We start from the raw sequence: 14,217 nt of genomic DNA on the forward strand, positions 1-14,217 counted from the left end.
AAATAAACAAATTTATTAAAATTTTTTAAAGAATTTACTATTCCAGTTCTTATTTTCATTTGTCATTCTCAAAGAGCACCATGACATCAAGAAGGTGATATAATGACATGCAAGTATTTAAATGAGGGAGGGTGACTTTGTACACCAGCCTCATTTTCTGATGCGAAGCCACCTGGGTCCAGTGACCAGATATAAAACAGGACGACTGGAGAAGGCTTTTTTTTTTTTAATTATTTTTTAATTTTTTATTAATTTTTATAATTATAACATTTTCTTTGACAGTACATATGCATAGATAATTTTTTTTTATATATAACATTATCCCTTGTACTCCCTTCTGTTCCGAGTTTTTCTCCTCCTTCCCTCCACCCCCTCCCCTAGATGGCAGGCATTCCCATACATATTAAATATCTTATAGTATATCCTAGGTACACTATATATGTGCAGAACCGAATTTTGTTGTTGTTGTTGCAAAGGAAGGATTGTATTCAGAAGGTAAAAATAATCTGGGAAGAGAAACAAAACAAAACAAAACAAAACAAAACAAAACAAAACAAAACAAAACAAAACAAAACAATGCTCACAGTTTACACTCATTTCCCAGTGTTCCTTTTCTGGGTGTAGCTGATTCTGTCCATCATTGATCAACTGGAATTGGATTAGCTCTTCTCTATGTTGAAGATATCCACTTCCATCAGAATACATCCTCATACAGTATCATTGTTGAAGTGTATAATGATCTCTTAGTTCTGCTCGTTTCTGAAGAAGGCCTTTTTAAGATAACATCTTTTACAGATCTCATTCTGACCTGTCTAATAATTAATGTTAGGTAAGAAATGAGGCAGAGAATGCCTCTTTCAGCTAGTCAAATAAATAAATAGATGCATATGTATATTTATATGTGTGTGTATGTATGTATCAATCTGGAAAGGGAAGACCCTAAGGGTTTCTGGCTAAAATAGAAATAATTGTTATTTACATTTGCTCTGAGCTAATCAGAGCCCAAAGACCAAGTGGGGCTGGGCCCAGGACTAATTATTGTTGATCAGTCAACAAGAACCAGAATGATTAAGGCTTAAGGCATGGTTCTTAAGAAATAAATCTACCCTATCTCCTTCAAGATATCTTGTGAGATTTCAGTAATGAAAATTTACATGTTTGGAGGCAGAGTACTCACATGTCCTATGTGGCCCCTATTCTGGTAGAAAGAGAAAACCAACATTACAGACATTTGTTAATGGCTTTCCTACATAAGACTTGTTGTGATCCACAGGCAGGAAAGTTGATTAAACTGATTTATATCTAAGCAGCTATATTTTGAGGTCTATGTTCCCATTTATGCCAACAACTGCCTATAAAGACATCTAAAGTATAAATTGTAAAAGTTCCTTTTTTTGGATGTACATTGCTACTGCACTGGTTGAATAATTTTGAGCAAGTCACTTATATCTCTCTAAATCTCAGTTTCTTCATTTATAAAATGGGGATATTGAATATAATAAGGTTTCTTCCATCTCTTGTATTATAAACCAGCTCAAATTTGACTAAGTGGCTGAACCTACGTGCTACACTATCTAGGGTTCATTTGGGAGGGGGAAAAAAAAAAGGTTCTAAAATCAAAGAATACTAGTTAGAAAAAATCTCAAAGATCATTCAATACACCTATCCTCTTTATGTTATCCCTGTCACACTGTTCTTTAGTCTTTTTTTGGAACAATAAACAGGAACTATTTTTGGGATAAGATATTTCTAGATAGCAATAATTGTTAAGAAGTTCTTTGTGTATGTTAAGCTGTAATCTTTTCTCATAAATTTTACTCTTGATCTAATTTTTCCTTCTTGGAGCAATGTAGATCATTATTTCTTCCAAATGATAAGCTTTCAAATATATATAGACAATTATCTTGTACCCAATTAAGTTTTCTCTTTTCAGACCAAAAATTCCTTATATTATATACTCTATTCCTTATAAAACTTGGCTTCGGACCTATCAGCATTCTCATTCAGACTCTTCTAAAAAAAAACAAAAATAAACAAAAAAAAAAAAACCATTTAAGTTTGTCATTACCTTTAATAAAACAGGGCACCAAGAACTATATATAAACTCTAGGTATGGTATGTACAGCTACACCTAATAGAGTAAAACTATTACTACTTCCTTTAAAGAAGGTATTCTATTTCTATTAATATAGCCTAATATTCCATGGGGGAGGCCAGCCACATATCACATCACTGAATCATGCTGAGTTTGTAGTACAATCAAGCTCCTTGAAGTCAGGCATTATCTTTGGCCTCTTTTTGTACTTACTGTTGTTGAATTAAATATGTGATTTCACTGGTATATGAAACTCTCCATGAGGAAATTTCTTTTACCAGTGTAGGTCAATATTGCTCACAGCGTAGAGTTTTGGGAAGTTCTCTAAGACACTGAGTAACTTACTTACACAGTCATAAAGTCAGAAGCAGGACTTAAACTTAGATCTTCCTAACTGTGAATCAAGTTATTAATTCATCATGTCATGCTGCCTCTTGAAGTTTAATTAACTTATAAAAATCAACACAGTGTTACTCTTGTTGATGGATGCAGTTAACAAAGATCCATAGTTTCTAGAATTTTTAAAAATAACAATATGTAATAATTGATATAATAATAAATGTTATAATATAATATGATATGATTATTTAAAATTCCTTTATAACAACCTATAAACACACCTTGATTGTCAGAGTATATTATTCAAATGTGTACTTACATTATGTGTTAGATCAAAGTATTTCTGGCAGGCCAACTGGTAGTGAGTGCCTTTAATGTAATCCAAAATCTTGAGAAAGACAGAGAGACCAAGAAAGGAGAAAAAAGGAAGAATTAAAACTTTAATTCAAAATACAGTGACTAAGCATCCAATGGCTTTATCTTATTTCTTTATCTCAAAGCAATAAACCATATAGCATAACAAATTTTGGCAATATGTATATACAATGACAATTCTAATAACATGGTAACACTGTAGAAAGGGTATTTAGGTCAGCATTATTACCACTACGAACTCTCAGATGACAAGAAATAGAAAGAGATTTTTTGGCCTATCAACTGTGAATTTCAATAACTTTACTTAACCAACAAGAAAATGTACCCTAGTATTGTATTTTTGACAGTTCTTGTCAGAACATCATATTGCAACATTTCTTCCATAATTGTAGATACAAATCTAGTTATCTGAGTGGTTTGAGCATGAAGCAATCAAATATAGAATTTAGATTTTTATTTTTCACATTACTAGTTTATATAGATACAGCATAAAATACTATTGTGCACCCATCAGGAAAATTTAATGTAAACCCCTTTAGACAAGTATCGGTAGAGGAGGAATGCTTTTACTTTCAATCAGATTTGTCCTTTTTAGAAATGAAATTATTTCTAGTAAAGCTCAGCAGAATATGAACATGAATGGTCTATTCTGAACACCTATTAGGAACATCAGCCTATCTTTTGTAAATACAATTTGCTCTCCAATTGTGCTTCATGTAATCTCTTCAGTACTGCACAAACTCCCATTCTTATCAGCAGAGTGCAATGTTAGTTGAAATTCTTTAAGTTACATCACCTTTTTCCTCCCCCAAATAATCAAAATATATACTTTGCCTACTTATCAAACATGGTAAATTGCTGGAATTAAGAGATAACCTCAGGAAGGAGGAAAATAAATTCTTGGGAAATGTTAATTTCTACCCCCTATTCAAACAGTTGACCTTTGGTGTCCAACAGTAGAATGAATGCACTCTTAAATCCCTGCCATGCTCATTATTGGATATAACCTTACAGGTATTGACAGATGTACAAACAAATTACATTTGCAGAATGGGTCAACTCACAGGACCCAGCCAATAATGCGTTTAAGTGCATTGTTTTTCTGTTATAGTCCTACAGATTAAATTTCTATGCTTTTTGCCATTGACAGTTAAATCCCATATGTAAAAGAGGGAGGCCCATGCCAACAAGCTCCTGAACCCAAATATGGGTACCATCATCTGCACATATGACCTATCCTCCTGAATTCTTGTAGCAAAAAATTTAGAAGAAACAAAAATATATATTTACATAATAATAAAGAGAAAAACACTTGCCAAAATTTTGCTAAGCAGTACAGACACTTCTGAGCTCAGTCTCATCAGTGCTGTGCTTCCTGCAAATACAAGCACAAGTGAAATGGTACCACTGAGATGAACCTGTCAATATTTCTTAGGAAGTATCAATTGTACCCATAAATTAGCAAGTAGGAATCAAAATGTGAATATCCTTATCTGCTTTTCAAGTAGAAATCTGTAGTAGCAAAAAATGTTAGATATAAATTGGTAAAGTAAAATTAAAATCATAAATAGATAAAAAACCTTAATTGTAAAAGTGGAATGCATTCCTTAAAGTGATAAAATGTGACAGCAAATCTAGTGTTAATGGTATGTACAATGGAAACAATGTAGTTCATGAAGTTTTGTCTTGGTTTTTTTTTTTTTTTGGCCCAGCAGGAACGTCAATGATCAGGAAGAAGTAAGGAGGCAACATGGTATACCTGACATAGTATTGGCCTTAGACTTAATAAGACCTGGGATTGAATAAGATCTCAGTCATTACTAGCTATATAGCTGTAGCCAATTTATTAAAACTCTTGTTTTCTTCTTTGAAAAATGACGATGACAACAATAGTCATAATACCTACTCAAAAGAATTGTTGCAAGACTCATACATAAAGGGGTCTGCAAGCCTTGAAGCGTTATGTGCGTGTGCACACCCACCCACCCACCCACACAAAATAACAAAAGATTCATGTGTAGTTATTCCTATGTGCATATTTACCTGCCTATTTTCATTAATTTTTATAGTAAAAATAAGTGAAAATAAATGTTATCAATATAAATAATAAATCATTAACATATTGTCTCTGTATTCCTAAGTGGATAGCATAGTGTCTGGCATGTAAAGGATACTTTAAAAAGACTCCTTTTTGAAATTAAATTTTATTTTTAATCAGCAAAAAATCAAAAACAAAAGCATGCTTTCTTTCCCATTAAGAAGTAAAAGCAAAACCCATTACAAACATAAACTGTGAAATATATTGAAAATGATATTATTGAAATTATATATTGAAAATTATGTTATATTATTGAAATTATACATTGAAAGTTATATTCAACTTAGATATACAGTATGCTTATTAAAAATATAAACAGTGAATTATATATTAATTTTGCTAATTTTGATTGACTATAGAAGAAATGCTTGCTACCCCTTTTTACCTAATTAGTTCACCTCTGGGCTCAAATTCTTAATACTTTCTGATGATAAACCTCTACAAATCTAGCTAGGATAGTCTTCAGATGATAAAAATTTAGTCTGCCCCTCTAACCTTAGGTTATTTACTGAAGGGGAAAAAAATTCCAATCAACAAGAATTTACAAAACATCTACTATGTTCGATGTGCTAGGGATTCAAGGACAAAGCAAAAGAATCCCTTGTCCTTGAGGATTTTGCAATCTAGTCATGTAAGACAACATGCACATTTATAAGCATATACAAAATAAATTCAAGATAATTTTTGGGGCAATTAAATTGAAACCTGAGGAAATAATAAAAAATCTTCTATATAAGGCAGAACTTAAGCTGTTTTGAGGCAAGTCAGGGAAATTCAGAAGTCTTCCAGGTGAGCACTCCAGGAGATGGGAGTTTTAAGTGACCAGAGAGTAAGTGAAAAGGAGTAAATCCTAAGAAGGCAAGAAAGGAAGGCAGAGGTCAGAATGGAGGTTTTAAATGTCAATTAGAGGACTTTATAGAATGGATCAGTATTAAAGAGGGAATAAGAGATTACAAAGCTTAAATTCTTTTTTATTTTTCCAATTAAAGGCCAGTCCTTGTCAGAAACTATAGATCCATATAAATAGTAAATTTGGCAAATAGACAAATTATAAATCTACTACTTTTTTTTTTCTTCTGGAAGTTGCTACTATTTTAAAATAGTCTCTAAAGTATTAACATAAGGACTACCTACTAATTTGGTCACTAATGACCATTAATCACTTATAAAATATCCACAGACATTTTTGGCAAATGTCAGTTTCTTTAGATAGATTTATATTCTTAATGACTGGTTTAAACTTGGAGTGGCATCCTCCTCTTAAATCCTAATGTTCCTTTTCATTCCTGGCCATCTGCAACTTCCTCTCCCCCTTTTGCTCTAGTGACTACTAATGAGGTTAAGATGATTGTTTGGCAGCAGAACCCAACCACCTGCCCATTAGGTCTTTGGCTTCAATGGCCAAGATGTTTTACAGCTAGAGATGTTGTGCCGGATAATGAGACAAGTTGCTAATCTTTTTCTAATTCAAGGACATATTCAGTCTCAATTTAAAGTGGCTGCCAACATAGATTTTTTTTTTTAACTCTATCTTTTTAATATGAACCTAGACTTTTTTTTTTTAACTTAATTTCTAACCTTTCTTTATTTCAAAGGTGATAGACAATGTGGTAGAGATGCAGGGTCTGGAACAACTTCATGTATTACGGCTTGTTCTTGTTTCTAACCCACTCAGCAAAACAGTCTGTACAAAATGCCAATGACCTTCATTTAGAGGAAAGTGCTTTCTAGTGTTGTTGGGCATTTAATATTTAAAACAAAAACAAAAATTGCACATAAAGAACTTTTCTAATTCATTATTATTTTTGTATTCACTGGGTAGAAACACATTTTATCAGTTGTTTGATATCATACCTTCAATGAATTAAACTAATTCCTATTTTTGTCAATATGAATTGTCTTTTATTGCCTTCATGTTTAGAAATCACCCTTCTTCCCCTTCTAGTCTTTTTTAGCCTAACACAGAACTAGAATATTTACAATTCAGAAAAATGGTAAGTTTAATCCAGTTCCTCCATTATAATTAAGAGGCAGAGGACTCTGGGAGACTACCTTACCCTCACTCACGCTACATATCTTGTCAAGTGCCAAATTTGTTGTTTCTGTTTCCAACTTACCTCTAGACAAAACTCTTTCCCTTCTTACACATAATCATCACCCTGATTCAATCTTATCACCTTATCACTTGGGTGACTAAAGTAGCTCTCTAATTGGCCTTGGCCCAAATAATTCTCCATTCTAATCTATTCCCTATCTAGGTGCCAAAGTGATTTCCCCTATATTAACTCTCCTCTCAATAAACTCCAGTAGTTCTCTATTACCTTTATGATCAAATACAAAAACTCTTTTGTTTGGCATTTACAGCTTTTAACAGTCTAGTTCCTTCTTATCTTTCTAGTCACAATTGGATTCAGATTAACTAGGAAAAGAGAGAAAGAGAGCTGATGATTTTGAACAGCCCTGCCTCACTTAAATTCTATTAATGTACAAGTCAAAAAATTACCTTCCCGGAAAGGGACTTGTATGTGCAAGAATGTTTGTGGCAGCCCTTTTTGTAGTGCCAGAAACTGGCAACTAAGTGGATGCCCATCAACTGGAGAATGGCTGAATAAATTGTGTATATGAATGTTATGGAATATTATTGTTCTGTAAGAAATGACCTACAGGATGATTTCAGAAAGGCCTGGAGAGACTTACATGAACTGATGCTGAGTGAAATGAGCAGGACCAGGAGACTATTGTATACTTCAACAACAATACTATATGATGATCAATTCTGATGGATGTGGCCATTTTCAACAATGAGATGAACCAAATCAGTTCCAATAGAGCAGTAATGAACCAACTGCACCCAGGGAAAGAACTCTAGGAGATGACTATGAACAATTCCCAATCCCTCTATTTTTGTCCGCCTTCATTTTTGACTTCCTTCATAGGCTAATTGTACACTATTTCAAAGCCCGATTCTTTTTGTTCAGCAAAACAACTGTTTGGACATGTATACATATATTGCATTTAATTTATACTTTAACATATTTAACATGTATTGGTTCAACCTGCCATCTGGGGCGGGAGGAAAAGAGGGGAAAAATTAGAACAAAAGATTTGGCAATTGTCAATGTTGTAAAATTACCCATGCATATATCTGGTAAATAAAAACTATTTTTAAAAAAATTACCTTCCTGGTATCATTGATCTTCTTCAAGAATGAAAAATGAACACTTATTGTCAATGGACTCTATAGTCCAGCCATACCAACCTATTTATTGCTCCTCAGACAAGATGCTCATCCTCTGCCTCCATACTTTTGCACAGGCTGTGCCCCTTGCCTGAAATTCAACCTCTTGAAAACACTGGTTTTCTTCAAGATTCTGCTCAACTGACATCTAGTATAAGGACTTCTGTCCAACCTCTACTTCCCTCAGCTACAAGGGCCTTCCCTCTAAGGTTACCGTAAATCTCTTTTGTAGACATGTTATAAATACCTATTTGTGTAACTGTCGTCATCCCCAAATGAAACAAAAAGAATATAAGAATCATATGGATAGGAACTGTTTCCCTTTTTTTTTTTTTAAACACTCAATGCTTAGCATATGATGAATGCTTATTAAATGCTTATCCAACTGATGATTTCAGATTTTCAACAAACAAATTTGAAAAAATATATTAGAGTGGTTAGTTATCTTAGGTTTTCACATAATACATAATCTTTTTTAAAGTTTGTATTATTGCCTTCTGTTTCTTACATCATGATGATCATCCCAAGAATTCTACCTCCTAACCTTTCAAGAGAGCAACTAAGCTGGGTCAGGAAGAATCATCTTTATGAGTTTGAATCTGGCCTCAGATACCTTCTGTGTGACCTTGATCAAGTCATTTAACCCCTTTTTTTCTCAGTTCCTCAGTTGTAAAAAGAATAGAAAAGGAAATGGCAAACCATTTCATTTTTTTGCTAAGAAAATTCCAAAAAGGGACACAAAGAGTCAGACATGATTGAAAATGAACGAACAACAACCTTTCCCAGGCTACCATCCTATATAACACTGAAAAAGTCCAAAAACATATGTAACATAGAATACCTGTGTACTTCCACTTCCATGAAGGGAGAAGTTGGGGTATCCTTTAATAGGTCTTCAAGTCCTCTTTATCATTTTTATTTTATATATAATTTATATTCACATTTTATGTTTTGGCACTCATATATAATGTTGTAATTATTGGACCCAACTCTGTCTCCATTTTTAGTCTTATAAATTTCAGTCAGGTAAGTCTACAATGTTCTAAGGCTTAATGTAAACAGTGGTACACAGGAACAACTGGAAGACTATTACTCATAAAGAATCTCTCCAACTTGGATTTTGTATTGGATTTCCTTTGTGTCATTAGCAAAACCTTTGATTCTCACAATAATCTTAGAGAACTAGATGCTATATCATCCTCATTTTTATATACATTTTACAGACTAGAAAACTGAGGAAAACACTATCTTAAAAAGTGACTTGCCCTGCATCACACAGTTTTAATCAGAGAATTACTAGATAGGAAATCTTTGTCTTTCAAGAAATTCTGAATTATTCTGAAATACATAGTGGGGCACCTAAGGGCCACAACAGATATATCACTAGGCTTACAGTCCAAAAGACATGAGTTCATTAGACATTTACTAGTTGTGTGTCCCAGGCAAATGACAACCTCTATTTGCCTCAATTTCCACAACATAAAAATGGAGATAATAACAGCACCTATCTTCCAGGGTTGTTTTAAGGATCAAATAAAATTATAATTGTAAAGCACTTAGCATAGTATCTAGCACATGGTAAATATTATATAAATATTAACTACTACAACTCCCAGAAATCTTGTTGAAAAAAAAATTACTCCACTAAATCAAGTACTCCAAAAAAAATCAACTAACAATAATAGAGTAGGATCTTGTGTACATTAAATTTTTCTGGCAATTGTGTGATGTTAATTATGTAGTGTACTATGGAAAATCAAGGATCCACTTGATATACATACAGGTTATTCTTAAAATTGAAAATAAATGCAAAAGTAGGCACATAAGCCCGTAGTCATCATTTTCTTGACTATTTTTGGTTTTGGTATAAATATCCTCCCCCTCTCTCCCTATTCCTTTGCTATCTTTACCTTCTTCAGGTATTTAAAAATTAATCCCTCAATTCTTTCATAGGCTTCCTCTTTGAATCTGATCTAATCCTGCAGATTTTTCCCTCTACGTACTCTTAGTGCCATTTTTACTTCCTCTAAACTCATATGTAGAAGTAATGTTAAGTCAGATAGTCAAAAGGAATTTATTAAGCATTTCCTATGTGCCAGCTTCTGTGCATCAGGGATACAAAAAAGGACCAAGAATCCCCACTTTCAAGGAATTTAAAAGTGCAATAATTTAACAGTCCTTGAAGATGAGTGGATGGTTAGAAAGAAAAAAAAAAAGAACTGAAAAAAAATAGGAGCCCATCTACTGAGGAATAGCTAAAGAGATTATAATATATGCATTTAATGTAATATTACTGTTCTATAAAAAGTGATAAATATAAATAATAAAAAGCATGAGATTTCTATGAAGTGATACAAAGTGAAGGAGATAAAAACAATATAAACAATGACTAGAACAAAGTAAATAGAAGTAATAAAAACTGAATGCTGTGTAATTAAAATGATCAAGCTTGGGGACTCCAAATAAATACAATAGATTTAGCTTTCTTCTTTACAGAGATAAGGGAATAGGGTGTAAAACACTGAATATAATGTTGAAATAAATTGATACGAGAATTAGCTTTGCTAAATTGCTTTCTCCTTAGTCTACTCCTCTTTTTTTTTTTTTTTAAATAGATCTCTAAGTAGGAGAGGGAAGGATATATTGAGATATGAAGGGGATAAAAAAAATACATTTTAAAACTTTGCAGATCTTTGTTTTTTGTCTGTTTTTCATTTGGCATCATCCTAAAATGCCCTCAGAATGATTATGCTTAGTTGGATTTCTAGTCAAGAATTTTTAAAGCTGGTTTTATCTTTTATTGCTTTTCCCTCTTTTATGAGACAACACTATTCATAATCTTTCAAAATCCAATGTAATATTTTACAAATAAGTTTGTATTCTAAACCAGTATGGCTCTTGGCTATCTCCACTAAACTAGCAAGAAATGGTTGCTCAATAGGTCTTCTTTTGGTCTGCCCATATACGCTATTTACATATATATTTAAATATCTAAATAAAAGCATTGCAATCAGTATCTTTTCATTAATCTATATTCTTTTATTCCAAGACATTTAAATAAGTCTGTAGTTGTTTTTAATTGCACATCAAATAATTCTTATTTTTATTACTTCTTCTTAGCTTTGTATAAATTTTGAACTTTGTTCTAACAAGTCTTGGCAGCTCACAGACTGCTGATTCATAAATCACTTCCACAAGTCATATATTTCCTATTAAAAATAATCATAAGAGCATTTTCTCAAAGAATGTTTCATGATGTTTATAGGCATCTGATTTTTATAAAGTCCATAAGTTTCTGACTTCTATCATTTCTCATTCCCGCCATATTTTCAAACTTATTTTTCATTGTCCTCACTTATTTCCACCTTTGCACTGAAGTTATCATTATATAATGCATAAGCACTTATTATTCTATTTTTTTAGCCTTAAAAAAGATTTACCATTTAATTTTTTCCACACTTCTTGTCTATAACTCAAGCTTCTTAAACTGTGGCTTAAGACCCTCTTATAACTGAATTGGGGTAGGGAGTCACAGAATTATAATTTATTATCAGCAAACTCTTAATTTGTATATTTATTTTATTTACTTATCTATACACCCAGGGTTGTGTAAAATTTTCTCAGGTGAAAAGGGGTCTCAAGTGCAAAAAGTTTTAAGAAGCCCTTGTCTATATAATTGATACTAAAAAGTAGTACACTCTTAGAGCAGAACTGAAATTGAACTCTAAGAAATTTCACTTTCATCCTTAGTTTGAAATAAGACTAGATTTAGATGTCATATATGTAGAGTTGGATGGTATCATGAAAATCATATTGTTTAAGCTTTTAATTTCACCAGAATGAATAATTAAATTTTTTTTAACTGCGTAAATGTGGGCAATGCATTTTTTTTCCACTGAAAAATGCCAAATTATTTTAAAGCTTTTTTTTTTAACCTTAAGTAAAATTTCATTCATATTTAGGCCTAGCTATAGCATATATCATTTAATTTATGCAGCTATTTTTCTTCCAACTTGATTTATCAACATAGCCTCATTAATCTTCAAATCATTATTTATCTTCATTTTTACCAAGAAGTTAAAAGAGTCCCAGAGAAACTCTAATCAGTTGTTCAATGACAGGCACAGACTTTGTGACCAAACCAAAAAAACAAGTCAGGCTTTTTAAGGCCAGTTCTAAAACTTGCCTTTCCAGCTCTTCTTTAATATCTCCTCGAGATTCATCAAGAACAATACACATTTTCAACTACAACATTAAAGAGAAATTGAACACAGCAATCAGATTGACTATTCCCATTTCTAGGAATCAGAGGAAATGCTCTCTAGGATGAAATAGACAGGAATTGGGTTTTTGTTTGTTTGTTTGTTTGTTTTAAAGCAGGTGCTGGGTCATGAGGTAATGGAAAGAGTGAATACTATTTCCCATCAATAAGGACGACCAACCCAAGAAAATCATAGCAATGTAGGGTAGATGGGATTTATATGAACATTCGGTAAGGTGTCACTTAGATTTATCTTTACCATAAAGTCTCCTTGACATAGTGTTACTTTTAAGTCTTTTAAAATGTCCATTTTGAAAGATTTCATCATTAAAAAGCATTTACCAGTTTCAGATTTAATGTGGACAATAACTGCCTCAGGATTTTACGACAGTGAACAATAGTGTTTTAACCAGCCTCCCAAGAAGTAGAAAGGGTGGGCAATTTTTCAGTTTCTGGCTATGATGTCATTGTAATAATTTCTTGAAAATATCTATTGGGTCTGGTTTTACTTTTTAAAGAAATCATTAAAAGGGCCAAAAAATCAAGGTTCTTTTAAAATATATTCTATTCCTTTTCTTCTCATGGGAAAATCTATATATAAAAAAACTTTTTAGAAAACAGTGCTATCATAAATATATTTATTGAAACCCCTACTATGTGCTAGACACTGTAACAACAAATACAAAAGAGAGACAGTACCAGGCTACAAGGAACTTGACATATACTCTATCTCACCAGTTTTCAGAAACTACTTTAAAGAGGCTGTATCACTTGCAATAAAACACAACAATATCAAGAAAAATGTGAAAACAAGTTTTAAAAGCTTTTTAACTGGTTCACTGCTAGAGGTTATTTCATCACAAAAGGAAAATGGTCAGTTAGAAATAATAATGGAGAATATTTCCAGAATTGATTTCATGGATTAAAAGAAATGGGAATAACTTGAAGCATAAATTCACAGATTCTTTTTATATAATTTTGGATACTGTCAAGATTTTATGGGCATAGTTCATGTCCCCGGACTCTTATCTGAAAGGTAGTGTGGTACAATGGGCAGAAGACTGAATCACTATGCAGGAAGATGAGTTCAAATATAATCTCTGATACTTCTTAGGAATGTATCAGGAATAAATCACTTATAGTGTATTCATCTCTAAAATGGAAGAAACAGTTATCAGCAGTATCTATTTCATTTGATTTTTATGAGAATCACCTTAGATGATGTAAGGAAAATCACTTTACTAAGCTTGAAGAACTAATTTTTTTCCTCCCGAGAAATCATGTTATTATAAAGGAAAAACAACAACAATCACAACAAAAAATTACTGGGAAAAGGCTAAAACTTAAAGTTTCCTAAATAAGAAATTTACATTTGAAAGCTTTACACCATAGCAATTCGATATTTGTTACTGTAAATCACCATATAAATATGAATTATAATGTGGTATAAAAACTTAATTTGATCATTTATTCATTCATTCTAAACAACATACTGAGAGAGATTACTGTGTGGTAAGACACTGTGCTATAATGGAGTGGATAGATCACTGGGCCTGAAATCAGGCTGAGTTCAAATCCAAAGTCAGATGCTACTATTACTCCCTTATCCTTAGAAGGTCCATAAATGTGTCTTGAATTAATAAATAAGCAAGCTACTTAACTACTGATTGCCTCAGTTTCCTCAACAGTTGATATCAGGTGGATAATACAAGATTGTTGTATGAAATGTTTAGCACAGTACCTGACACAGAGTAGGCACATGCTTATCTACTCCTCTTACTCCTGTAATCTTTCTAATCTGCAGCAAAAGG

The 14,217-nt window shown here is 32.4% G+C and overlaps 1 protein-coding gene across 3 annotated transcripts in view; it reads right to left on the minus strand.

Annotated features, from left to right (window-relative positions):
- PRIM2 (DNA primase subunit 2) overlaps nt 1-14,217 on the minus strand; it is a 377,081-nt gene that overhangs the window by 20,318 nt on the left and 342,546 nt on the right. For all 3 annotated transcript variants that reach the window (XM_074310600.1, XM_074310602.1, XM_074310601.1), the window contains exon 13: nt 2,754-2,822. In XM_074310600.1, the coding sequence (XP_074166701.1) occupies nt 2,754-2,822 (69 nt within the window). The remainder of the gene's footprint in view (nt 1-2,753; nt 2,823-14,217) is intronic.

The sequence above is a fragment of the Sminthopsis crassicaudata genome, chromosome 4 (assembly GCF_048593235.1).
Source record: "Sminthopsis crassicaudata isolate SCR6 chromosome 4, ASM4859323v1, whole genome shotgun sequence".
Taxonomy (NCBI): domain Eukaryota; kingdom Metazoa; phylum Chordata; class Mammalia; order Dasyuromorphia; family Dasyuridae; genus Sminthopsis; species Sminthopsis crassicaudata.